Consider the following 26,978-nt stretch of genomic DNA (forward strand, 5'->3'; position numbering starts at 1 on the left):
TACCAATATGCCTACCTACTCTTTTAAACATAATAAGAAATACCCCTGTTATCTGTAGAGGACTTGTATGTATGTCTGCACTAGCCTTGTTAACTCTGTGTCTGCTAAGGGACTTTGGGTACTACAGGGGAAGGTGCGGGGAAGGACTCTGGAGGTGTGGCTTTCGCTAGCAGACAGATTATGACGTGTATACACAATCGCTTCGCGCCTTGAAATCACTCCCTCCTTGATCGTATTGCTATACGGTACGCTATACCGCATTTTATGCTTCGGGTGTTGTGTGAGTTTCTCTTGTCTTGTTAAAAGTGTTAATTATAAGAGAGTAAGTAATTGCTAGTGTACAGAAATGAATTCCATTAGTAGTTTACACTCATAACCATTTTCATCTAGGTCATTAGAGATGAAAACAGAAATAAAAAGGCTTGGTAGACCAACACCTGCTATTAAGCTTTCACAAACAATTTCTACGAAAGGTAGGACTTTCAACAGAATTTTTAATGCTCATATGTTCGAAAAACATGACTGGTTGTGCAGCTGTGATGTCAAGAATGCTCTATTTTGTTTTCCGTGTGTGTTATTTGGTGGCGAAGAAGTTTGAACTAAAACAGGAATGATTGATGTGCATCAATTAAATGAAAGGGTTGAGAAACACGAGGCATCCTCAACCCACGTAAAAAATGTCCTTAGTTTAGCCCTCATGGGAAATGTAAATATTGCTGCTCAGTTGGACGGTGCCTATAGAAGAAACATTGAACTTCACAACCAGAAAGTAGCCAATAACAGATACGTGCTAAACATCATCATGAATTGTATTAGATTTTGTGGCTCCTTTGAATTAGCACTGAGAGGTCACAATGAAACGGATTCGTCTTCTAATCCAGCCGTATTTCGTGGTCTCATAAATTTCAGTGCTGAGCTAGACAACTCTCTGAAGACCCACCTAGAAAATTCAACAGTTTTCAAGAGTACGTCAAAAACCATTCAAAACGAGCTTTTGGCGGTTATGCTAGAAGTCTGTCACGAAGAGATTTCACGGCAGATAAAAGCTGTGGACTTTCTAGCTATTATTGCAGATGAAACAACAGATGTCTCCAACAAATTTTAGATGGTGGTTATTTACAGATATATCCACAACAACAAGCCTGTTGAGAGATTCTGGGATTTCATTGTTCCTACTGGTCATGATGCACCATCTTTGGCTAAAAGCATAACACACGAGCTTGGTCGTCATTTAGGAGCTTGTCCCAGGAAACTGATCGCTCAAACATATGATGATGCTTCAGTCATGAGTGGCTCATTACGTGGTGTTCAAGCATTGGTCAAACAAATTTATCTAGACGCAGCTTATGTTCATTGCTATGCGCATCAGCTTAATCTGATCATGCAAAATGCCACATCAGTGAATCGCAATGTGAAAATATTTTTTGCTAACCTTCAGGGCCTCTGTACATTTTCTCATCTTCTCCACAGCGCACAGCAGTTTTAGATGAAGTAGTGGAAAAACGACTACCAAAATCTGTTCCAACTAGATGGAACTTTCAATCAAGGAGTGTGAATACCGTATATGAATACCGAGATGATCTTATTGACTGTATGAGGGCAATTCAGGATGAAAATACAATATCAAACCCTTCTACCATTTCACAAGCCTGTGGTTTCAAAGAGATTCTCAGGAATGGAAATTTTGTATTCTGGCCGTCATTTTTCCATCAAATAATGCCTCATATTGACATTCTTTTCGATCAGGTTCAGAAGAGAATTTGTGAGCCATCATATCTCCATAAACAAATCCAAGCATTTGAGCATGTAGTTTCTAGCATCCGGGATAGTGTGGAAGTTTCTTTTGTGCAGGAGAATACAGTGAAAAAAAGGAGGATTGAAGATGACTCGAAAACAAAAAATCAGGAGGCCAAAGAACTCTGTGATATCATAGTACAACAAGCTAAAAGCCTTTTTGAATTCAAAGGTCATCTTTCAGCAGCTATGCTATTTCTACCTGATAGATTTTCAGAATATAGTACTGCTTTTCCTGAAAATCATCTACAAACAGCATACACTAATTATAACTTTTTGGATATGAAGAAACTCCGTACCGAATTGACTGCTATATACAAAAGAGAAGAGTTTAGGAAAATTACGGGTGCATTGTCCATTTTTAACTTCATAAATGAGAATAACTTAAATGAAGCATTTAGTGAAAGTGTAAAATTCCTGAAAGTACTACTCACCATTCCCATGACCACATCCGAGGCAGAACGGAGTTTCTCTACTCTGAAGAGAATAAAAACATTTCATCGCAACACAATGATGCAGGAAAGACTTCCAGCTCTTGCCATGCTTTCTGTGGAACGAGACCTTATTATGCAAATACCTGATTTCAACCAAAGAGTTATTGACAAATTTGCATCCAGGAAGGATAGGAGAATGGATTTTCTCTTCAAATAGATGAGTCATATAGCCCTAAGTCTAATTTTGTTAAAGAAAAGTAATTAAGATATTTACTAATCAAACTGCATGGTGCTCGACAGCCACTTAATGTGGTTGTAGTGCTTGAGCAATTTTATGAAAGTTTACAGTATAAAAGTACTGTCACCGAAAATATGCTACCCCCTATATTTCAAGTCACCGACTGCCACTGAATTACGATAATTGTTAGTTGCTTAGTTGCCATTGAATTTAAACATGAGCATTCATTCAGTGTTACACTGTTACAGCAAAATATGCCTCCTCAACATAAAAACACTTTTGCTTACTTATTTGTGGCTTTTAAGGAACCTGGAGGTTCATTGCCGCCCTCACATAAGCCCGCCATTGGTCCCTATTTTGAGCAAGATTAATCCAGTCTCTACCATCATATCCCACCTCCCTCAAATCAATTTTAATATTATCTTCCCATCTACGTCTCGGCCTCCCCAAAGGTCTTTTTCCCTCTAGCCTCCCAGTTAACACTCTGTATGCATTTCTGGATTCGCCCATATGTGCTACATTCCCTGCCTATCCCAACGTCTGGATTTAATGTTGCTAATTATGTCAGGTGAAGAATACAATGCGTGCAGTTCTGCATTGTGTAACTTTCTCTATTCTCCTGTAACTTCATCCCTCCCTAATATTTTCCTAAGCACCTTATTCTCAAACACCCTTAACCTCTGTTCCTCTCTCAAAGTGAGAGTCCAAGTTTCACAACCATAAAGAACAACTGGTAATATAAATGTTTTATAAATTCTAACTCTCAGATTTTTTGACAGCAAACTAGATGATAAAAGCTTCTCAAACGAATAATGAAAGGCATTTCCCATATTTATTCTGTGTTTAATTTCCTCCCGAGTATCATTTATATTTGTTACTGTTGCTCCCAGGTATTTGAATTTTTCAAGGATAAATTTCCAATTTTTATATTTCTATGAAATATTTCATCAAAATTTTACTTCCAAAGAATTAACTATAGCTATACAAAATTTAAAAACCAAGAAATCTCCTGGCCCTGACAACATTCATTCCGAATTTTTTAAACATCTGGGGGGAGAAAGCCAAGTCTGTACTTTTATCCATTTTCAATTTATCATGGAACACCTCAATTCCTGCAGCTTGGAAAAAAAGCAATCATTGTACCAATTCACAAAAAAGGGAAACCTGCTCTTGATGTTAATAGTTATCGACCAGTAGCACTATTAAGCATGATAGCAAAAACCATGGAGTCCATGATCTCCAACAGATTAACTTGGTATTTAGAATTCCAAAATCTTTTATTACCAAGACAAGCCGGCTTTCGACAACTACATTCTACCAATGAACAAGTCATACGCTTCAGCCAAGAAATAAAAAGACAATTTTAACAAGAAAGAAGATACCTTGGCAATATTTATAGACTTTCAGTTAGCATATGACTCTGTTTGGAGAAATAAATTATTACTAAAACTCCAGAAATTAGGTATCTCCAGCAATATGTTCAGATGGATATCAGAATTCCTTAGTCAATGATTCATTACCACTAAATTCAATAACTCACTTTCTAGTTTCAGACAAACATATCGAGGTCTACCTCAGGGCGCTGTCCTCAGCACAACTTTATTCAATATTTATATAAATGACTTAACCCTCCCTATTAGAGGAATCAAACATGAAAATAGCACTATTTGCAGATGATATAGTTTTGTGGACTTCCGGATCTTACAGACATAGAGACAAAATTCAAAATTCTGCTCTTAAAGCTCTAAATCAACTACATGAATGGAAGACATAAATTTGATGACACTCAATTTAAGCAAAAGTAACTACCAAATATTTTCACTAGGTAAAAAAGAAAGGGAATTCAATATCCAATACAATGGCCAACACCTTCCTAGGACTTATGAATCCAAATATCTTGGAGTTATTTTCGATAGTAAGTTAACATGGAGCAACCATTTGAAATACATTTCTGAAAAAGCTCGTAAAAGATTCTCCCTTCTAAAAAGACTAGCAGGAAAGAAATGGGGATGCTCTAGGAATACTTTGAACACTACATACAAAATGTTTATACAGCCAGTGCTGACATACTGCGGAGAAATTTTAATTACTTCACCTTTCATAAACGAAATAGAATATTTCAAAACCAAGCTCTCAGACTCATTACTGGTGGAATCAAAACAACTCCAATAGATTCTATGAGATTCCTCACTAATATTAACAGCATCAAAATGACAATAGAAGAAAAAGCACTGATTCAATATGAAAAACTTATCAGATTACCAGGAAACAATTGGCATTCGTACAGTCCTCTCTGTATATTGAAAACTCAAAAAAGTTTCATATCCATGGTTGAAGAATTAAAACAGAAAATCAATATCCCGAATTTAAAAGAAAACTTCCAAATTTAAACCAAACCCTTTAACTCTATTAAATATAGAAAATAATCTAAATTTAACAGAAGAAATACTGAAATCAGAAGTAAACACTGAAATACTGAAACAATTGTCTTTAGAGACAATTAATATTAGGTACCCTCCACAAAACTGGCTTCATTTATACACTGACGGATCCTTGATCTCCAGAGAACAAGGTGCCGGTGCAGGTGTTACGTGCTGTCTCTTCTCACTTTATAGATCTCTTGGATATGGAACAACAAGTTTTGATGGAGAAATCATTGCAATAAGTGAAAATCTCAGGAATCTTCTATGCCACACCAATAAATTTAAGAATGCAGTTATATTGTCAGACTCCAAAGCAGCTATTCTATCAATAGCCTCTAAACACACACCTTCATCTCAAACAGCAGAATTAACTAAAATGCTCTCTCAATTAATATCACTCAATAAAAAAATTGTATTCCAATGGATACCATCCCATTGTGGAATCCTGGGAAACGAGAATGCGGATGCTTTAGCAAAGAAGGGCAGCACTGCTACTTACAGACCTGTTACTAAATCTATGTATTACTCCATGAAAAGATTTGTTAAATCTACATACATAGACTTCAACAAACAAAAGGGAAAAATTGGAACTCTCTGCATCAAAATCCACAGTTAATTCCCGATTTACCATGAAAATCGTCTGTAGTTGCATTTAGATTATCGGTTACGTATGAGTATTTTAATACATTGCATATAAGTAGAGTTTGACCTTCATGTCATAAAACTGTGTTTAAAGTTGAGCAAGTCAGTGATATTTGTGATAGATACAATGTTCAGGGATGGTTTCCTTTCCATAATTCCACCATTTCTCCATAATTCACTGTCATCATCATCATCATCATCATCATCATCATCATCATCATCATCATCATCATCAAAGTACTCTCCATCTTCTCATGAGACCAGCAGCATTAAATTTTACTGTGGAAATTTTCATCATGCATTTAAAACTATAAGGAATTATCTGTGGAGATGGTGCTCAGACCTCAGTATTTAGCTGTAGCAACACAATAAAATTAGAAGATATTTGTAAAATTATATTTGGAATATATCCTTCAGCACTCTGCCCCTTATGTGATCTTCAAGAGGAAATGGATCAAGATCATTTTCAACACTGTCCAGCCACTATCAACTTGGCGTCCTTGAGTGAAAAATTCTGGAGAGCAAGAGAATTAATGATTTCATTATCAGAAATTCAGCATTAGCAAACAACAACAACAACATATTGTTGATCCTAGTATCTTTGTGTCTTACATGTCTTTGTGATATTTCTTTCAGATTGCCACCACAAAAGAGTCATATAGAAAGACATGGAATGCAAAATACACACTTCGGAGCCATTTTGATGGTGTGCGAGCACTGGCATTCCATCCTGTGGAGCCAGTTCTCATAACAGCTAGTGAAGACCACACACTTAAACTCTGGAACCTGCAAAAAACTGTACCTGCTAAAAAGTGAGTACAAGTTCTGAACCACTTCCTTAAATTGAATCGGGGATTGCAGAAACAACACATATCACTATGTGTAGCATATTAATATGTGTTGTTCCTGCAATCCCCGATTCAATTGTAGAATTTATTCATCATCATCATAATAGTCTTCCTTGCACAGATTAGGAATGTTATGGTCTTCTATCAGAATTTTGGGATTCGTCCAAAAGATCTTCTATTTCTTGGTTCATAATTCAGGAGTTGAGGTAGACTTATTTTGGGTATATGGAGAATATGTGTTTCCCAATGGAATCAGCATTTATTAATGTGAAATATAGTAATCAAGAAGTGTAATGTGATATCTCTCTCATTCATGTGTAAATACTCTTGTCAAAAATTTTTTTAAACCAAAATGAATGACTGTAAATATTTTGATGTCACATATTCCTATTGCTGAAATATCATTCTCTGTGCATCGTAACTAAATTGTATTTTAACTTACGTACTTACAAATGTCTTTTAAGGAACCCCTCACATAAGCCTGCCATTGGTCTCTATCCTGAGAAAAATTAATCCAGTCCCTACCATCATATCCCAACTCCCTCAAATCCATTTTAATATTATCCTCTCATTTACATATTGGCTTTCCCAAAAGTCTTTTTCCTCTCAGGTCTTCCAGCTGACACACTATATGCATTTCTGAATTCACTCATACGTGCTATACTGTTTCCATTATAACTATGAAGTAATGTATCACTCTGCCGCGTACTTGTATTTGTTTTGGTAGAATCCATACCAACCTTGCCATACACAGAATTGATAAGGGCGCAATTATAAGCAATTTCCGCATCATCATCATCATCATCATTATTATTATTATTATTATTATTATTATTATTATTATATTCTGAAAAACGTGCCATAAAAACTACGTAACTTGATTAATCAGATTCTGGAAGAGGCTCCACTCCCTCAATTTCTGAATCAGCTGCGTGTCAGATTCGCCTTCAGTATTAATCACAAACGGTTCTACTGCACTGTCGATAATGCATTCTACTTCGCACATATTATTTTTTTATGTTATTACGTGTTTAATACAATCGCTCCAACTCACAACTGTTACTGCTTCCCTAAACGCTGCATAAACAAGTTTCCAAATGTTGGCCAGTTTGAATGTTGTGTTGTGCCTTGCAACATAACCCTTCACTTGACTCCACACGTTTCCAATGGGATTGAGGCAACAATGGTAAGCAGGCAGTCGAACAGTACAATGTTCCGCTCTTTCTGCCATATAGTCCACAATGTATTTTTCACGTGTACTGTTTATCGGCTTTACCTTCAATTAATTCCACTTTAACAAAACTTTCATCACATTGAATGCTTTTATTGCGTAGCCACAATTTATTTGGAACTTGCCCTGATTGAACTCTGTGGTAGGGGGCATTATCCATAACAATTAAACTGTGAGGTTCTAATTTTGGGATAATTTTCTCAAACCAGGTCCTGAAAACATCGCCTGTTATTTCCTCGTGGTAATGTCTATCCTTTCCACTTGGGTGTTTAAGTTCTGTGCTTAGTCCCCAAAAAAAAAAAAAAATCGATTTTATTGCAGTGCCCACACCAAGCTCTTGAGGTTGTGTGATATTTATTGACCCACGTCTCATCCAAGTAATATATCTTATGTCCTTTTTGGCTTAGTTCTCTTACTTTACGTAGGTAATGCCTACACCACAAAACAATATGATCCCTGTCAACAATCACATTTTTACGATTTCTTCGTACAAATTCGATATCCTTAATGAGATTATACAATGATGATTGTTTCAAATTAGGTGAAATGGGATCAGTGTTTATTGATGTCAACGCCTTCAAGATCGGTAGTTAATTATTTGAATAAAATGAGTGCACTTTACGGCGAACAGTAGTTCTCATTAATCTATCACAAGTCACATCAAAAACCTTCCTCACACCTTTCCTTTTCTTGCCTGGAGTGCAGACATAACACTTCACACTATTTTCCTTTCTGGCACTGTATACGCTCGTCTCAGATATATACGTAAATCCTGAAGTCAATCTCACAATATCGTCTATAAGAGAGTTAGATTTTTTTTTCGCACAACTTATTAAACACATTTAAAACAATAATTTTCTCTCCACTGTTTAAAGGTTTGCCTTTCCTGTGCTTTACAGCATGAAGCGTAACTGGCTCGTTATCACACATTTTGAAATTCGCTGTTGACATGTGGTCATACTGCAAAAAAAAAAGTGGAAATTTGTACGCATGTACTTGTTAAGTTAGGGGTACAATAATTAAATTACATTTTATTTTGAATTGCTTTTTCAGTAAAAGAAATAATTTTTTCTGTTGTCTTCTATTATTTTACAGTGCATCTTATTTTGGCTAAATTTTAAATTACAGAGTAGCCCAAAAAACGTGTATTTACTGTTTGTTCATCAATAACTTGGAACAAATTAAAATAAAATTCTCGTTTTTGGAGAAATTATCTATACTAATAATAAATCTGTAGCCGAAATTTTTCTGGTAATTTTCGATTTTCCAAAAATAATTGGTCCTAACATATATAACTAACCACCCTGAAACCGAAAATCGCTTTTTTGAAATTTTTGTCTGTCTGTCTGTCTGTCTGTCTGTCTGTCTGTCTGTCTGTCTGTCTGTCTGTCTGTCACCTTTTCACGCAATAATAAATGAACGGATTTCGATGAAAATTGGAATATAAATTATGTTCGTTGTAACTTAGATTTTAGGCTATATGGCATTCAAAATACATTATTTAAAAGGGGGGTTATAAGGGGGCCTGAATTAAATAAATCGAAATATCTCGCTTATTATTGATTTTTGTGAAAAATGTTACATAACAAAAGTTTCTTTAAAAATAATTTGCGATAAGTTTTATTCCTCGAAAAATTTTGATAGGACTGATATTTAATGAGATAAATGAGTTTTAAAATTAAAATAACTGCCATTTAAGGCCGTATAATAAAATAAAAAACAAATGACTTCGTCTATAAGGGGCCTTGGACAGCAACAATCGAAAGCTATGAAAGATAGCCTACAGAGAATGTTTATGTGTTTGTATGAAGTAATATCAGAAGCTAAATTAACCGATTTGTATAATTAATTATTATTTCACCATTGGAAAGTGTAGTTTCTCTAGATGGACATAATGCTATAATGTTATTACAGTAAAGGCCCATTCACAATGAAAATTAAACATAATGTAAACATTAACATAAGCACATAAACATATGCCACAAACTTAAGTAGCCAAGGCCCATTCACAATGAAAATTAAACATAACGTAAACATAACACGTGTGTGGAAACAAACATACCGAATCAACAAAACTACAGAATCTATTACATAAAAATGGAGAATTGCACAATGACTGACGATGTAGCTATTCAATTTATGTTTCTAATAACTACAATGGCATCAGTATATGGCTTTCAATACTTGAAACCAAAGAAACAGAGATTTAAAATAATCAACTTTCCGTCATATGATTCCATGTTGCGCGCCTAGCTATCATCACGGCCAATAGATCAAAATATTGCTGTAGGCAAAGCACATGAGATGTTAAACAAAAAGTGAAAACACGCTTTCCGCTTGTGTACTGTTTCCAAATCGCATAAACATAAGCATGAAAGTTTGGAGTTTGCAAACTTTCATGTTAACGTCTTATGATTAAGATTAAGTTTATGCTTATGTAATTCATTGTGAATGCTTTCATTAAATAACATGGACACAAGGTTTTATGCTTGCGTTATGTTTATGTTTAATTTTCATTGTGAATGGGCCTTAACTTCTGATATAATATAATGTAATATAATATAATATAATACTTATAATATAATATATGTAATGTAATATTATATAATATAATTTAAGTTATTTGAAGGGTTCAGAACCATAGTGGGCCAAACGCCATTTACTGAATACGTAGAAAACAAGGGTTAAAATTAAGTTATTACCATAATTCAATGGAAACCTATAACAAGTAAAATAAAGTATACACATTAAATCTAAATGATGTCAATGTTCATTAAACTATGGTTGCATGTAATAAAAATTAGAAACATGTTAAAGGAATTGTCATTGCACCAATGAGTGGTCTCTGGACCAAAATGATGGCATTTTAATTATTTGGATGCAATTTAAATTAAGTAACATATTAAACGATTTATCCTTCTATCAAACACGAATGTTCCCTGGATCAAATGTCCTATTTTAATTATGTAATTACTTTATATTTATTTCTAACGGGTGCAGCGGAGCGCACGGGTACGGCTAGTAGCTTAATATAGGTGTTTGATGTGGCCATCATCAGCACCAAATACTGTCGATGCCACCGTACTGCACCACGAACTGTGTTCTGTAATGTGTCCAGTGTGATAGCTGCACATGACATTTCGATTTATTCTCGTAGCGCATCCATTGCAGGTGACTTTTCCCCATAAACAAATCCTTTAGGGTCTCTCATAGGTAAAGAGGTGTTATGTCTATGGACCATGCTGGGTATTCAACAGCACATCTTCGACCTGTCCATCGTCCAGATAGAGTTTCATCCAGATTCACTCTGACATCTCGATGGTAGTGGGCTGGGATGTCATCTTCTTGCAGATGAAACCTCTCGTCCCCTTGCAGCTCTTGTATGGCAGGTACAATTGCTGTCTGAAGCATCCCGGTAACTGTGCCTTCAAAGAAAAATGGCTCAATTAAACTCCTACAGGACAAATCACACCACACATTAAGTCCCTGTAAATTGACGGCTTTGTCCTGATGGATGTGCGGATTTTCCAGGGGTCAGTACACGCAATTGTGGCAGTTTAGATTACCATTCAGTTTGAATTGTGCCTCGTTAGAAGAGACATTGTTCCCTGGAAACTCCGCATCCTTGCGCAAAATGTTTTCAAACCACTCACAGTACTCAATTCGTCGTCAGGGTCGTCCTCATTCATTGTATGCATCAGTCTTCAAAATTCGCTGTACACTTACTTGATCGACTGACTCTGGTTTCACAGATTCTGTGGTGAACATGTAAATTATTGTAACACTGCTATGGAGGTAGCTGCAGTTGTTGCTGTTACAGTCACCTGAAAGGTCCTTTAAGAATATTGTTAACAGTACCACTGGCTCCGAATTAGTGCCGAATAGGCATAATTATTAGACATGTCAGTGGCATTGTTTGAAAATCTTTTTGCCATTGTTGCCATACCTCCCTAATGTTTTCAAACTTAAAATATCACTTCAAAATCATCTTTCCTTGTTCGAACGACAACCTTGCATCCACCATTTTGTTTTCATACTATACCTGAGCGCTCATCTGGTCACTGCCAACTAACAACATTAAGCTACAATTTCCCTGAAAATGAGAATTTTGTCTCAATTTGTTGCAAAGTTATTGATGAACAAACAGTGTATACTTTTTTTTTGGGTACTCTGTACAACTTGTATGTAAGGGAACTATTTCTGCAGAAGGGGAAATGCGATACAAAGTATGCAACCAATCTGAACCCTTCAATGTCAATGTTTATTTCGATTCACTTCGTAGTTATAAAAGAACTAGTATATATAGAGCTGGACAAACAGCTTCTCAGTTCTGATCATTCTCACTGGCGAAACTAGTGGGTCAATAACACCAGTTCCGAGAATCGTATTATCGACACTGCAATTCTCGAGACCGAGCGATACCTATATTTGGCCTGTTATTGTATAAAAACTACATACACAGACTACCAGCTCAATTGGCACCAATCACTGCAATTCGTGACTCACACTGAAATGTTAATGTTTATTAAGTAATTTCAAGAAGAAACAGCAGTCTACTATGCAATAATACAACGCATTATGATTGTCGACATTCTTACAGAACACTCACTATTTTAATGAACTATTTATCACTTCTCTCAGGGAGCAAAACAATGCAGCATTTTCAGTAGTTACCTAAGCTTGTCTAAAGCAATAATAAATTGTGGTTGGAATTATGATGTGCTTTCTAATTATCAGTATTTCTTTAACATTCCCTTTTTAATCATTCGATAGTATTTTGAATACCACTATTGTAATGTGTATCACACGACTATATAGTTTATAATAGGTGAAAGTTAATTACACAGCAGATATTAAATAACATTACATGAACGATTTTACAATAAGAATGCATGATATAAATTGAGATAGTGTAATTGACAATAAAATAATGATTAATAATGGGAAAATATTTGTTGGAATGCATAATAGATGAATTAAGCATTCGAATTTTATTATGATATAAAATGTTACAAAAATAAATAAATTGAGATAGCTGAATATTGACAAAAAAAGAACATTAATTACATGAAAATCAACATTAGAAGGCCTCCATCCCCAGCACAACCATGAAGCATTAATAGATGCTATAGAGTTACCAACAAATTATTAAAAACATTATAAGATGTAATAGACAAGTTAACCTTTCGAATATTACAATATGAAATAAAATGTTACAAAGTGAAATAAAGTGTAATAATATAATTGTCTGTAGTAATGTCACGAGAGGTCTGAGATCTGCCGATAAATCCATGAGCGAAGCCACTGACGCACAGATTTTGAGGTGTTCCGAATCCATTTCTTGGTTTGAGTTGCACAATGGACAGTTAGGGTACTGATATATTCCAATTCTATGCAGGTGTTTGGCCAAACAATCATGGCCTGTTGCCAATCTAAATGCAGCTACAGACGATTTTCGTGGTAAATCGGGAATTAACTGTGGATTTTGATGCAGAGAGTTCCATTTTTTCCCTTGGGATTGTGTTATCAAATTTTGTTTGTTGAAGTCTAAGTATGTAGATTTAATAAATCTTTTTACAGAGTAATACGTAGATTTAGTAACAGGTTTGTAAGTAGCAGTGCTGCCCTTCTTTGCTAAAGCATCCGCATTCTCGTTTCCCAGGATTCCACAATGGGATGGTATCCATTGGAATACAATTCTTTTATTGAGTGATATTAATTGAGAGAGCATTTTAGTTATTTCTGCTGTTTGAGATGAAGGTGTGTGTTTAGAGACTATTGATAGAATAGCTGCTTTGGAGTCTGACAATATAACTGCATTCCTAAATTTACTGATGTGGCATAGAAGATTCCTGAGACTTTCACTTATTGCAATGATTTCTCCATCAAAACTTGTTGTTCCATACCCAAGAGATCTATAAAGTGAGAAGAGACAGCACGTAACACATGCACCGGCACCTTGTTCTCTGGAGATCAAGGATCCATCAGTGTATAAATGAAGCCAGTTTTGTGGAGAGTATCTAATATTAATTGTCTCTAAAGACAATTGTTTTAGTATTTCAGTGTTTACTTCTGATTTCAGTATTTCTTCTGTTAAATTTAGATTATATTCTATATTTAATAGAGTTAAAGGGTTCGGTTTAATTTGTAGGTTTTCTTTTAAATTCGGGATATTGATTTTCTGTTTTAATTCTTGAACAATGGATATGAAACTTTTTTGAGTTTTGAATCTACAGAGAGGACTGTATGAATGCCAATTGTTTCCTGGTAATCTAATAAGTTTTTCATATTGAATCAGTGCTTTTTCTTGTATTGTCATTTTGATGCTGTTAATATTAGTGAGGAATCTCATAGAATCTATTGGAGTTGTTTTGATTCCACCAGTAATGAGTCTGAGGGCTTGGTTAATAATGTTAATAATTGTATATTAACGAATACTTAACCTATTCAGATATTGTGAAGTTGAAATACTCGCAGATGAATATCGATTATTGCAATAAAGAAATTCGATGTTATTATTCAGTAATGCCAATTGCGAAAAGCAAAATACAGGTTTAACAATGTTAATTACATGTACTGCACTTTTCTCTTATTATTATAACAAATACATTTTCATTATCTGCTGAAATCATAATTTAATTTAACAGTAACAGTGGGGACAGCTATATATCAATGCTTATGTATTCACAGCGAGACATGTTGCTACACAGTGAAGCCATCTCTGTATAGATAGACCTAATTAAAATACGCCATACGAAAGGCAGTTTGATCAAAGACATTATTACTATGCAAGGTCTTTGAGTTTGATATGCGATGTTACATAAATTTGAACATCTATTAATTGTTTAATTTCAATACAAATGTTATAGGCTACAATTTTATAGGTTACGTTACCTGTGGAAGCAGGACCAATGTCAGCTGTGCCTTGTTTCGACCGTTACTTACAATGAGTGCTACACGAAAGCATTTTTTATAGCTTAATAAACGCATTCTCGCTGTAGTGTGTAACAGAACTAAAGCTGCACATATACAATTCAATATTCCAATCGCATATGCATGCAATCTGGGAAGAATATTGAAAGAATCAAGTTTAAAAGGTACGTTCAATTAAGATGCATGAAGATTTTGTGTCTACATGGTGCGCCGTTTTGAACGTCGTCTTCACTGCATAAATATATTAATTAATATTAAATATCAATCTTGCATTCATTGCTTTAAAGTTGAAAGAAAAGTTTAACCATGTAGTTGCATCTTAATGTATTCATGGTCATCAATTTACGGGGAAACAGTTTGCGATGACTAAACAAAAGAACGACCATGCGATAAATTGATAGCGATAAATCTAGCTGCAGAAATTATCGCAAAGTCTGACTGTGATTGGTTGGAATACAAAATTTCATTACACTTCATTGGTCGAAAATGGAATGACGTCATACAAACGAAATAGTCAACAAAAAAAGCATTAATAATGGGAAAATAAATGTTAGAACGCATAATAGACAAATTAAGCTTTCCCCAAGGAAACCCTTCACAACTCCATTTTGTCCACTACAAATTCCTTTCAAACATGACGGGATGAAATCCGGGCCGTCTATGTGGAAGGTCAGCATGCTAACACTGTAGCCACAGACTTGACAATTTTGTGTGTTGTGTCTCTAATCTGTTGTAAAATCGAAGTGAAATATATATGTTACAATTTAATTGATTTTTAATTACGCATTCTGTTCTATAAAAATTGAAAGGTGATACATTGTATAGTCAAAGCAAGGTTTATGATAACCTGGATTGAGAAAAAATAATATCCCCCTCTCTAAAAATTCAATAAAAACGAAATTTTACTATTTAATCAAAGTAAGCAAACTCATTCAAAACCTACCTTATTGACAAATGACTAACCGAAAACGATCCTGCAGTTTTGCAACTTCCACCGTACTATCTGGATCTCAACCCTGTCGAAGGAGGGATGTTAGATAGTGGATTGGAAGCAGCAACAGAAAATTCCAATAACAATAATAATAATAATAATAATAATAATAATAACAACAACAACAACACTGCCCAACAAAATTGTCATACCTGGGTGATAAAAATAAGTGATTCTTAACGAAAAAGTTGTGCTGATTTTGAAAATCGCCATAGAAATCTCTTATCACGTCAGGTTAAAAAGATATAAACACATTTAGAATCTCACATACAGGGTGGCACACGAAATGTCATACCATTTATTTTACACGTAACACGTATTGACTTGTATTATAGCTTTACAAAATTATATAGAATTAATAATTAGGATTTGGAATTTTAACTCTAATGCAAAACATGTTCCATATGACCGTCGTTTTGCCTCACAACCTCTTGCAAACGAACCCTTACATTCGTCACCACTTTTCGACACAAGCCTTCAGATAGCGCACGGCACAACTCCACTAGAAGGGCTCTGAGCTGCACCAAATTTTCTGGCCTCCTTTCGTAAACTTTCTCTTTTTTGGAATCCCCATAAAAAGAAATCGCACAGATTAATGTCCAGGCTATGAGATGGCCACATTTTGCTGCACCCACGTCGTTCAGGAAACCGATGTGACATCACACGAAGATCAAACATCTCTTGCAGGTAATCCAGAATGGTGTTTTCAGTGTGTGGACGGGCTCCATCCTGCATGAACCACTGTGTTTCCATGGGGAGACCTTTTGCCATGAGATGGGTGATAAAACTGCTTTCCAACATGGTTTTGTATCGAACTTGGTTGACAGTTTCATCGAAGAAAATTGGACTGATGATTCCATAGCTCGAAATTGCGGCCCATACAGAAAGTTTTGCCCCAAACATTTCTTTTTCATGCAGTATGCATGGAGGTTCCCTCGCCCAGAATCGAACATTTTGTTTATTCACAACACAGAACAACTTTCACCTTGTGTTCAACAGTCAATCGCCCGTTGTCCGCCATTTCACAAATTGATGTTTGTGCTCGTAGCTATGGTTACATCTGAATTGTAATGCTACCTATCGGATTTTCCATGAATTTCGGCATCCACTAGCGCAGTTAGAAACATTGAAACTACAATATTAAAATGTTTATGTGATAATTAAATGGTATGACATTTTGTGTGCCACCCTGTACCTGGTTTCAGATAAAATATTATGTTAAATTAATGCTAATGATATAATGATACAATGACGTATTCATGCTAGGTTAAGATTAATTCACAAATGTAGTTTTATATGCATGAAATAATATTTGGGCCATATTTTAAGGGAACATACCTGTAATTTTGCTTAAAAGTGTTTGGTAATGTATGATTTTCTTTTGTACTCCTGCCTGCTCTCCCTCACAAGAAACCAACAGTAATCCCCCATCATTACTGAATCCTTATGACCTTGTTACCTCTCCTCTATGATGGAAATGTCTTGTTCATCACTAACATCACCCAAATTTTCCGGAAAAAAGTGTAGATGTGAATGAAGGAAAGGGATTTTCAAAAACAACCCATGTTTTTGTAGCATTTAACAAATTTTGAACCAAAGTTTTATAGTATTATAGTATTGTATTTCCGAGAAAACCACACACAACCCTTTAAAATGATTGCCAAGCTGCTAATTCAACCATTTGTAAATTTTTCTCAAACATTTCGTCCTCCATGAGTTTGCTGATTTGAGGTCCAATAAAAATCCCTTCTTTCAGTTTTGCATATGTTAACTGTGGAAACTTGCCTTGTAAATATGCAAATCTACTACCTTCTTCATTGAGTGCTTTAACAAAATTCTTCATCAGCCCAAGTTTTATGTGTAAGGGAGGAAGAAGAATCTTATCAGACTGCACCAACGGTGTTTCTTTTATATTACTTTCCCCCAGAATATATTCCAGTCGTTTGTCTCACTGTTGTACTGCATAATTTTTTTCTGCAGCACGACTATCCCACAAAAAAAAAAAGCACTATATTGTGAAGCCCCCTTGCAAACCAGTTATTTTAAGATCACCACATATCTTCCAACAATGAGTCTCATATTTTAAAACGCGCACAATGTTAGCCATACTTCCGTAACTTTCTTTAAGACCTACAGAATAGAAAACCGGAACAGATGGAAACTCATTACAATCGTGAAGTAACACTGCTTTTAAGCTAAACTTAGATGAATCTATAAACATTCGTCAGCCTTCTGGATTATACTCACTCATTAACATCTACACAGAAACACATATTCTCACATAAGTTACATCACGTTTTATGCAGGAAATAATATTACTTTACAACCTCCATTAGAAGTGCCAGACTAATCTGTCTACCTGGGTTTATCTCTTTGCGGTGTCTACTTCTAGAAGAAAAGACAAGATTTATTACCGGTATCCTGATAACTGACAAAGGCTTGGTTAGATGGTATAACAAATAACACATTTTCATCTTAACATTTTAGGTATGTAAGTAATTGTGTAGCACAGGGGTAGCCAACATATGACATGCGTGTTATCAGATGTCACACAAACTCTTTTTCAATGTAGGATATCTAAAATATCTAAAAATTGTGACGTGATGTGACATTTTAAGCATTGTTTTCAGAATTTACGCGTGAAAATGGACTAAAAACATGTATTTATCTTCAGCGAGGTAAATTTCATGTTGCGTACTGTAATTATAATTATTATTATTATTATTATTATTATCAATAATTGTCTTATTTTTTTTTATACTTTGTAGGCCTCATTTATTTTTGACCTGCTGTTCACATTTTATTATGCTTTTTTCTTTCCTTCTCTATGTTATATATTATGTCTGATTTCTTCTTACTTGTTTACATTTTATTATTATTATCTTATTCAGTTTTGTGTGTACTTTGTAAATTTGTAGTGATTCTGTAACGCAGTTTTTACTCCTGGTTGAATGTTAGAGAAGGCCGTATGGCCTTAACTCTGCCAGGTTAAATAAATCATTATTATTATTATTATTATTATTATTATTATTATTATTATTATTATTATTATTATTATATGCATTTCTGGATTCGCCCATATGTGCTACATGCCCTGCCCATCTCAAACGTCTGGATTTAATGTTCCTAATTATGTCAGGTGAAGAATACAATGCGTGCAATTCTGCATTGTGTAACTTTTTCCATTCTCCTGTAACTTCATCCCGCTTAGCCCCAAATATTTTCCTAAGGACCTTATTCTCAAACACCCTTAACCTATGTTCCTCTCTGAGTGAGAGTCCAAGTTTCACAACCATACAGAACAACCGGTAATATAGCTGTTTTATAAATTCTAACTTTCAGATTTTTTGACAGCAGACTAGATAATAAAAGCTTCTCAACCGAATAATAACACGCATTTCCCATATTTATTCTACGTTTAATTTCCTCCCGAGTGTCATTTATGTTTGTTACTGTTGCTCCAAGATATTTGAATTTTTCCACCCCTTCGAAGGATAAATCTCCAATTTTTATATTTCCATTTCGTACAATATTCTAGTCATGAGACATAATCTTTTTGGGATTTACTTCCAAACCGATCGCTTTACTTGCTTCAAGTAAAATTTCCGTGTTTTCCCTAATTGTTTGGATAATATATGTCTACTACAATAATCGATATAGACAACAATAATAAAACACGTATTTATTCTTTTAATCTATAGAATGTGTAAAATTTGTTTTATCTAAATTGGAGACATGAAAGTTAATTCGAGTTTAAATTTGTGCGATTTGATGTGGAATGACTCAGCTAGGCTATAGACTTACTAATCTTTTTCTGTTTCTTCTTGTTAGATTCTGGAGGGGGACAGTCCATACATTTTCTTAAATTGCTGGGGCACAGTGAGAGACAGTTTTCTTTAATGACATTTTTAAAGTTACCATACAACTGCAAACTAGGCAGTATTTTGAAGGTTCTCTGTCAGCTCTCCTGCAAATCATGTACAATGGAAGTATTGCCATAAATTTTCTTAATTATAACTTTGATATTTGTGCATGAAGGTACGTCCTTTATACTAACCTCATAAGAAGTTATCCATTTCATAACCTTATTCTTTTCTTTAGGAAATGAGAAAAGCCTGTAAGAATTTTTGTCACTGTGGTATAGTGAGGATCACGTAATTTCAGTTCCCAAACAGCAAATATTTCCGCCTTGTCAGTGTTGCCAACTGTTACCAGATATCACCACATGTAGTAAAATCACGATCCTATGTACTGAATGACTTCTTTACTCACCGTACTTTACCTTAATGTTGGAAGGTTATTCTAAATAGTTTCAATAATAATGAGAAATGTATTGCTATGTTCTATTCTTTTATTCCTTTACATTATTATTAGTATTAGCATTAATAGGTTACTAGACGTAAATATACAACAAAGTATAGTATATAATATTCAAGAATCAAATCTGTTCCAAGACCAATTAAATTATTGTCACTTCACTTCAAAGATTCCAGCGTACATATACTGTACTTCCTAAAGGTAGATAAATTAATAACCAATTGACTTTTGGTTGGAATTCGAATGAACTTCTGATTATCTTTTGAAATTAGTAAGGAAATGGATAATACAACTAGGCTAAAACTGAAATAATAATAAATCAACTTACAAAAATAATTTTGGTCCTTAAAAGCCATAAGTAATTTCACTTCTAGATACCTTTTTAAAGATTTCATTTGTTTGTAAATTGCTTAATAATGCTACACTTACACTTATTATTTCTGCAACTCCACGTCTGTCATTGAAAAAATGTATGATACATAACTGTGAAGTCTCTTTTTGGCTCTTGTGTCCTAAATTTAAATAAGAAAAAACAAATGATTCAAGAAATGTGAGCTGGTGAAAATTAAATACTCAATTAATAAAATAATTACTACCAAAAGAATATTTTATTAATTCTATACAAAAGATGGATTACACAGAACAGATGGCCAGAAATCATAGATTTATACACAACATACAGCATGAAACGATCATCAAAAAATGCTTTTTGTACACAATAACATCTTTCAAACGAAGTGAAATAGCCAATAAGTTCAATAAATATTATGCTAATAAGTAATAACTATAATTAATAATTATCTTCAAGCTGTAAAAGGGAATAAAATAGTATATTGTTGAAATTAGGGGGTTATGGTTTATTACGTGTATTTATAATTTTAATTACTTTTTCTACATTTAATTATATTTTAATTTCTATTAGATTAGTTGGTGGTGTGGTTGTTAGTTTTATCTGTGTACGTCAGACTATTAAGGAAAAACTGAAAGAAATATTAAATCTACTATCTACTTTATATAACAATATTTAATCAAGAACTGAATATTACTATTAATTTAATAACATAAGACCCAAAACATCTCCAAGTCCAGACAATACACATGCTGATTTTCTTAAACATGTTGGCAAACAAGCAAACTCACTACTTTTATCTTGTAATCTCATCTAAAATACAATATCTGTCTGGAGAAAATCTATCATAACATCAATTTTGAAAAGCAATTATTCAACTAATATCTTTTCGAGTTATCGACAGATACCACTTACTAGTATGATAGCCAAAATTATGGAAGAGATGATTTCATAGATTGAATTGGTTCCTGGAATCTAGTAACTAACTTTCATTTTATTGGGTTGACTTTAGAGAATTGCATTCAACAAATGGACAGATTTTAAATTTTAGTCAAGATATTAAAGATATTTTAAACAGAAAACAAAACAACTTAACAATTTTAATTTATTTTCAAGGATCATATGGCTCTGTAGATATAAATCACTTAAGAAATTGCAAACTTAGGGTGTCCATGATAAAGTGTTACACTGGGTCAGTGACTTGATTATTTGATTCATTGTCACAAATATGTAAATAGAGACAGATTCATCTGGGCTTCCCACATTGTTGTTTTCAGGAATACATTTTCCAATATTAATGTCGATGGTCTAACTAAAGAAATAGATCTTATGATAATCTCATCATTTGCAGATAATATGGTTGTCTAGAACAAAAAATCACAGTCCACAAATATTAATAAACTGAGCCAAAATCCCAACAGACTTTTTGACTCTACTTGGAGAACTCAAACTTGCTCAATTAAGGGAAACTTTACTAATAAAACACAATCCCAAGTTATTTCAAAATTAATAGTATATAAGTTAACTTTAACAGATGATGTTAAGAAATGTGATACTTCTCCAGACATTTTAAAAATCATTAGAAACGATAAATGATCTGGTCAGTGAGTGACTACATACAGTATTTTTTATAGATGGATCCTGTTTACCAAGCCATAGATGTAGTGGTGTTGTAGTACAATACCAGTATATTCCCTTTTACAGGGAATTATATTCAAACACTTGTTTGCCCCATTTTAACCGTGACAACGCTTTTTAGTTTTTTAAACATTCTGGTTATTGTATTGTGTTTGTGTTTAGTGAAAGATTTTAGATAAGGGTGCAAATAGCCATAGTAGCTGACGCGCCCTTTTTAAACGCCACTAACTAACTAACTTCAAACACTGACTAATTTTGATAGTGAAAATTTAGATACACTTTTAAGCTTACAAAATCTCCAGTATCGACTTCATAAATCTGAGAAGGCTGTCATACTATCAGATTCAAAATCAGATGTTCTTGCTGCAGTAATGGACGTAACAGCATGAAATCTCAATATTTTACAGTGTTTTAATATTTTAAGCAAAATGGTCGAATTACATCGACGACTGGTACTTCCGTGGATCCATGAACTTTATGGAGTGGGAGGTAATGAGGTAGCTGAAAGGTAGCAAAATTACTGTAAGGTTATCTATACCTGCATCTTACCACACTGTTAAAAGAATAACAAGATCAGAACATGACAATGTGGTAACAAAATTCGGAATGATTCTAAAGCAAATGAAAAAATTGCAGTAGGCCATCTGGCATCCGCTCCACGATGGAGGAAAATCCTCAGAAGAAACCAACTAATCAGACCAAATGGGGGATCCAAACTACCCTCGAGTGCAGCTCTGAATTTGCAGGCCAACGAGTCTACCGACTAAGCTACATTGGTGGCTCCACTAAAAATATGAAGTACATGGCACTCAGATTATTAAATTGACAAACCTAAACAATTATTCATCAGTTAAGCTATAAAATATAATACATAGCAAGCAAGTTAATTCAATTTAAAAGTATAAACAATTCAATCAGTTGAAATATACAGAAACTGATAATAAATATCATGCAAATTACTTCACATTACAAGCATAAACAATTCATCACTTGTGGTATACAGCCTACTATTTAATTTACAGCACATATAATTCATCAGTTAAGCTATAGACCTACAGTCTACTATTCAATTTACAGCATATATAATTCATCAATTAAGCGAAACAAAAATATAGTACAATACATAGTAAAAATAATACACCTAATTTAATAACTGAACTTCTATGAAAATCTACAGTGGCAGTACTCATATTATCACAGGCCATGATTGTCTCAAATATTTACAAAGAACTGATATTTCAGAATCTCCCCATGCCATTTCTGAAATCTCAATGAAGATATGGATCATTGTCTTGACTGTTTAACTTTACACAGCTTTCAATCATCTGGTTAAATATTGGAGTGCAAGATAACAAATGACATCAACTGCTGAACACTTGGTATCAATCAACCAACAACTTCATTACATTAAAGGGGAAAAAAAACTGAAAGAATTAATTGTATATAGACACAACACATAAGACAAGGCCGCTTCAGAACAGTAATTGGCAAGGCTCTGTTGTTTTAGGATTCTTATGTAGATTCAATTTCACCTGAAAGAAAAAAGTAGCATCTATAAGTAGTAGTAGTAGTAGTAATGATAATAATAATAATAATAATAATAATGACTGTAAAGTATGGAAATTAATATTGCAATGTAATATCAAAAGGTGATTTCACACCATCAACCCTTATCATTTAGTATAACAAATCTATTATATTCAGTTGCAATCACCAGTAGCTGTTCTTTCCTCCATTTTGTTGTTGGCTGATTTTTCACAAGTCTGCTATGATATGCAGCACTATCCATGACAATAACGCATTGCCCTAATGTTCTCAGGTCAACAACTGTGTTTGCACCCACTTCTCAACTACAGGGCTATTCATAGCACTATGGTAGTCCTGACTTTTCTTTCAATTGCATGAAAAAATTAAATCAGCACCTGCAATAAAAATTATACCTGGGCATATAATTATGTCACATGAATTCACAGCATTTAAATAAAGAAAATAAAACATAACATAACATAACATGACATGAGATCCTCTTTGGTGAAAGGCTTTCCCACGTTTTTATTTAGTCACCAATTTTTATATTTTTGTACCCTGATTTAAAAAATTACTCTTGCCAAATTTATGTAAAATATAAATCAATATAACTTACCAAGTATAAATCCACCTTTCGTTCCGGCATCTAATCTTCCACCCTCATTTGTTGGTCTATGAATAACACCATTCATGTCACTGGAAACTTCACCTGGTTTATTTCATGAATAAGTGGGTGATCCTACTTAAAAAAACAGAGAGAGAAAAGCAATTCACATTGACACTCTAAGAGACACAAAAATTTTAAAGACAGGAAAACCGTTCAAGAATTTTATAACTAACCTCTAGTTATAATATGAAACTATTAATTGCAAAACATGTTGTTCCCACCTGAATTCATTACTAGTAGCCTATATTAATTGCAATTTCATATTCCACATAAGTGTTAACCTATTTGTTAGTAAAAAATTCAATCACTCAATGTCTCACAATACATTGAAATTTACCATTCATAAAAATCCAAGTCTCATCCAAGAATACTACGGGTTTAGGGTTCTCACGCTCCACATTTCTTATATATTCTCTTAAAAACGAATAACATCACTTTCTCATACATGTGTATAAGGATCACCTTTGCTCCATAGAAATTTCATCTCTTTCAAAATTTTTTTCACCGATGATAAGGATACTCTAAATAAATATGTTTCATAATCATCATTCATATGTTCCAGAACTTTTGCTGCTGTTAGTACTTCCCCTGTAACAGTAAATGAAAATTATGCCATATTTTTATACATAGGCCTATGAATAGTATCAGAATTACATTGCATAAATCAACACAATAATTCCTGTAACTTCCCTACCTTTATGTAACTTGTCATAAATAAATCTCGCAATTACATCTTTCGTAAAATCATCAGCATCAGTCACTGGATGTTTACGTAGTCTATGTTTTCCTCGTGTCACGAGTGGGGTCCCCTTGTGTGAATTTATCACTTTCGTGGCTGTAGTAAAGCCAAGCTGTAATAACAAACAATAACATAACACTTCTAAAAATTGTTATATCATAAAATTCATGCATGATACCAACATTTACAGCTATAAGAATAGAAAATGATCAACATGTTAGGTTGGGTCTACGATAGGTTTAAGTAGGCTAATATTTAGGTAATTCTCCAGAAAAGCTACACCAAAGAAGGCATAATTTTATTTTGTTTAATTGATTTCTGTGATATTTACATAGTGATGAACACGTGGTTTCAGTGCACAGCCACAAATACTTTCAGCACAAAAATCCTTTGACACTTACCTGTATATTCTAATGCATTGTTGTAGTCCCTCCCTCAAACTTGTTACTAATTACCAATATAACATGCGAGAGGTCCAGGACGAAGAGAAATGGTTAGTTTCCCAGTAGTGCGTCCTCGTCCTCTCGAATGTTATATCTTAACAAGTACTTTGGGTGGGGTAGCTTTTCTGAAGAAACACCATATTTAATATTACTTAGACCAGTCATGAATAAATTATTCAGCCAGAGTCAACGTTCCTATGCTTTATAGAGTGTGTTATATAGTTATTATATAAAACTGAATTATTTTTAAGCACCATAACAGGCCAACATTCATGTAATATTTGCTGCAATATCAAGTTAATAATTACAATATGACTTGTATTTTCTTCGGCCGATGTGGCATGTAAATTGTGATCTGAACGGTTAATTTAATACCAAAAGAGAAAACTGGAAATTTACTTTCGTGCTGTTTGATTATTTGTTCGTCTAATTTGTAAATGTATTTAAGCTATCACCTACTGCAGTATTACAGTATCTTAAATGTATTTAGTTTGGCAATATGAAAATCACTGACTTGATTAAAGATCTAGGCCTAACCTAAAAATTTGTTTTGTTTGACCACAATCATGAAATTATTAGTGTAAACTCCTAAAACTGAATACCACTTTGAAATGTATGCTTAAGAATACTTACTCCTAATAATTTTTCTATTCTGGTTGTAATTGCTGTCTCCGTTAGCATAATTCCTTCTTCATTATCTTCTTTCTTCAACTCATTATACACGTGAACTAGAGATTTCTGAAGCGTACTCTGAACGCCACACATTTTCTTCCTTGGAGGAGTCACTGCAACACTATTCATTTTTTTGACATAGTAATAAAAATCTAAACACGAAAGAAATTCATTAAAATTTGAAATAATATTTTTATCCATTACCCACGTGCATTATCACGCCCAAATATATTATATTTATTCGTACTTATCTGACTATTCTTGAATTATAACCACAACGCAACACATAAAATAACTATTATGTATTAATATTAATACTAATATTAATTAATTATTAGTAAGTTCGAATTTCACTATCTTCCAGTAACCGGCTGAGAAATCTAGTACAATTTTAATTTCATGGAACTCCAGTACCGGCAAATATTGTCGATATTTGCCTCAGCTGCCAACATACCAGTTACAAAATCACTACCATTTATAGTATTTGTCAGTATCGAAATTCGAAACGAAGTTGGCAAAAGAAAATTCAACCTTCAAACTAGAAAATCACCATAATCCACTAGCATTTGTAGTAATGGGGGAAAAATGGTTAGGTTTCACCCTTAGGGTATCAAGTTACCTGGTCTTCCCTATAGTAGTATAACTCTTCTCGGGTTCTCAGCCAGGTGAGTTATTCTACATCAAACGCCGGGAAAGCCTCAAGTCATACATTATGGTAGTGTTTGTAGACAGTAGAAACACATAACCATAGCTTTGTACAAATATAATGAAATAACTAGACCCTGTGTACTTTAACATATACACAAAAATTAACAAAACTTGTAAAAAATGCACTTACTCTACTTAAACTATTTTTCTACTTTACTTTAACACCATAAACGTGCTATCAACTAATAACATAATACACGACTTGAGAATTGTTTAGAAAGCAAGATGGCGATCACCTGACAACGGCAGCCTCTGACGTCAGACTTAGGGAGTCAATTGTACTTTTCTATGGGAAATTGAAGCCTGAACAACATTTTGTTAATGTCACTAGTGAACTTGAAGGACCTCTTAGTTTTACAAGAGAGACACAATGTACAATTCAAG

At 33.9% G+C, this 26,978-nt stretch overlaps 1 protein-coding gene across 1 annotated transcript in view; it reads left to right on the forward strand.

Annotated features, from left to right (window-relative positions):
* The window catches only part of Cka (Connector of kinase to AP-1), a 169,749-nt gene that overhangs the window by 87,167 nt on the left and 55,604 nt on the right, over nt 1-26,978 (forward strand). The window contains exon 8 of the mRNA XM_069848173.1: nt 6,168-6,343. Coding sequence (XP_069704274.1) covers nt 6,168-6,343 — 176 coding nt within the window. The remainder of the gene's footprint in view (nt 1-6,167; nt 6,344-26,978) is intronic.

The sequence above is a fragment of the Periplaneta americana genome, chromosome 15 (genome assembly GCF_040183065.1).
Source record: "Periplaneta americana isolate PAMFEO1 chromosome 15, P.americana_PAMFEO1_priV1, whole genome shotgun sequence".
Classification (NCBI taxonomy): domain Eukaryota; kingdom Metazoa; phylum Arthropoda; class Insecta; order Blattodea; family Blattidae; genus Periplaneta; species Periplaneta americana.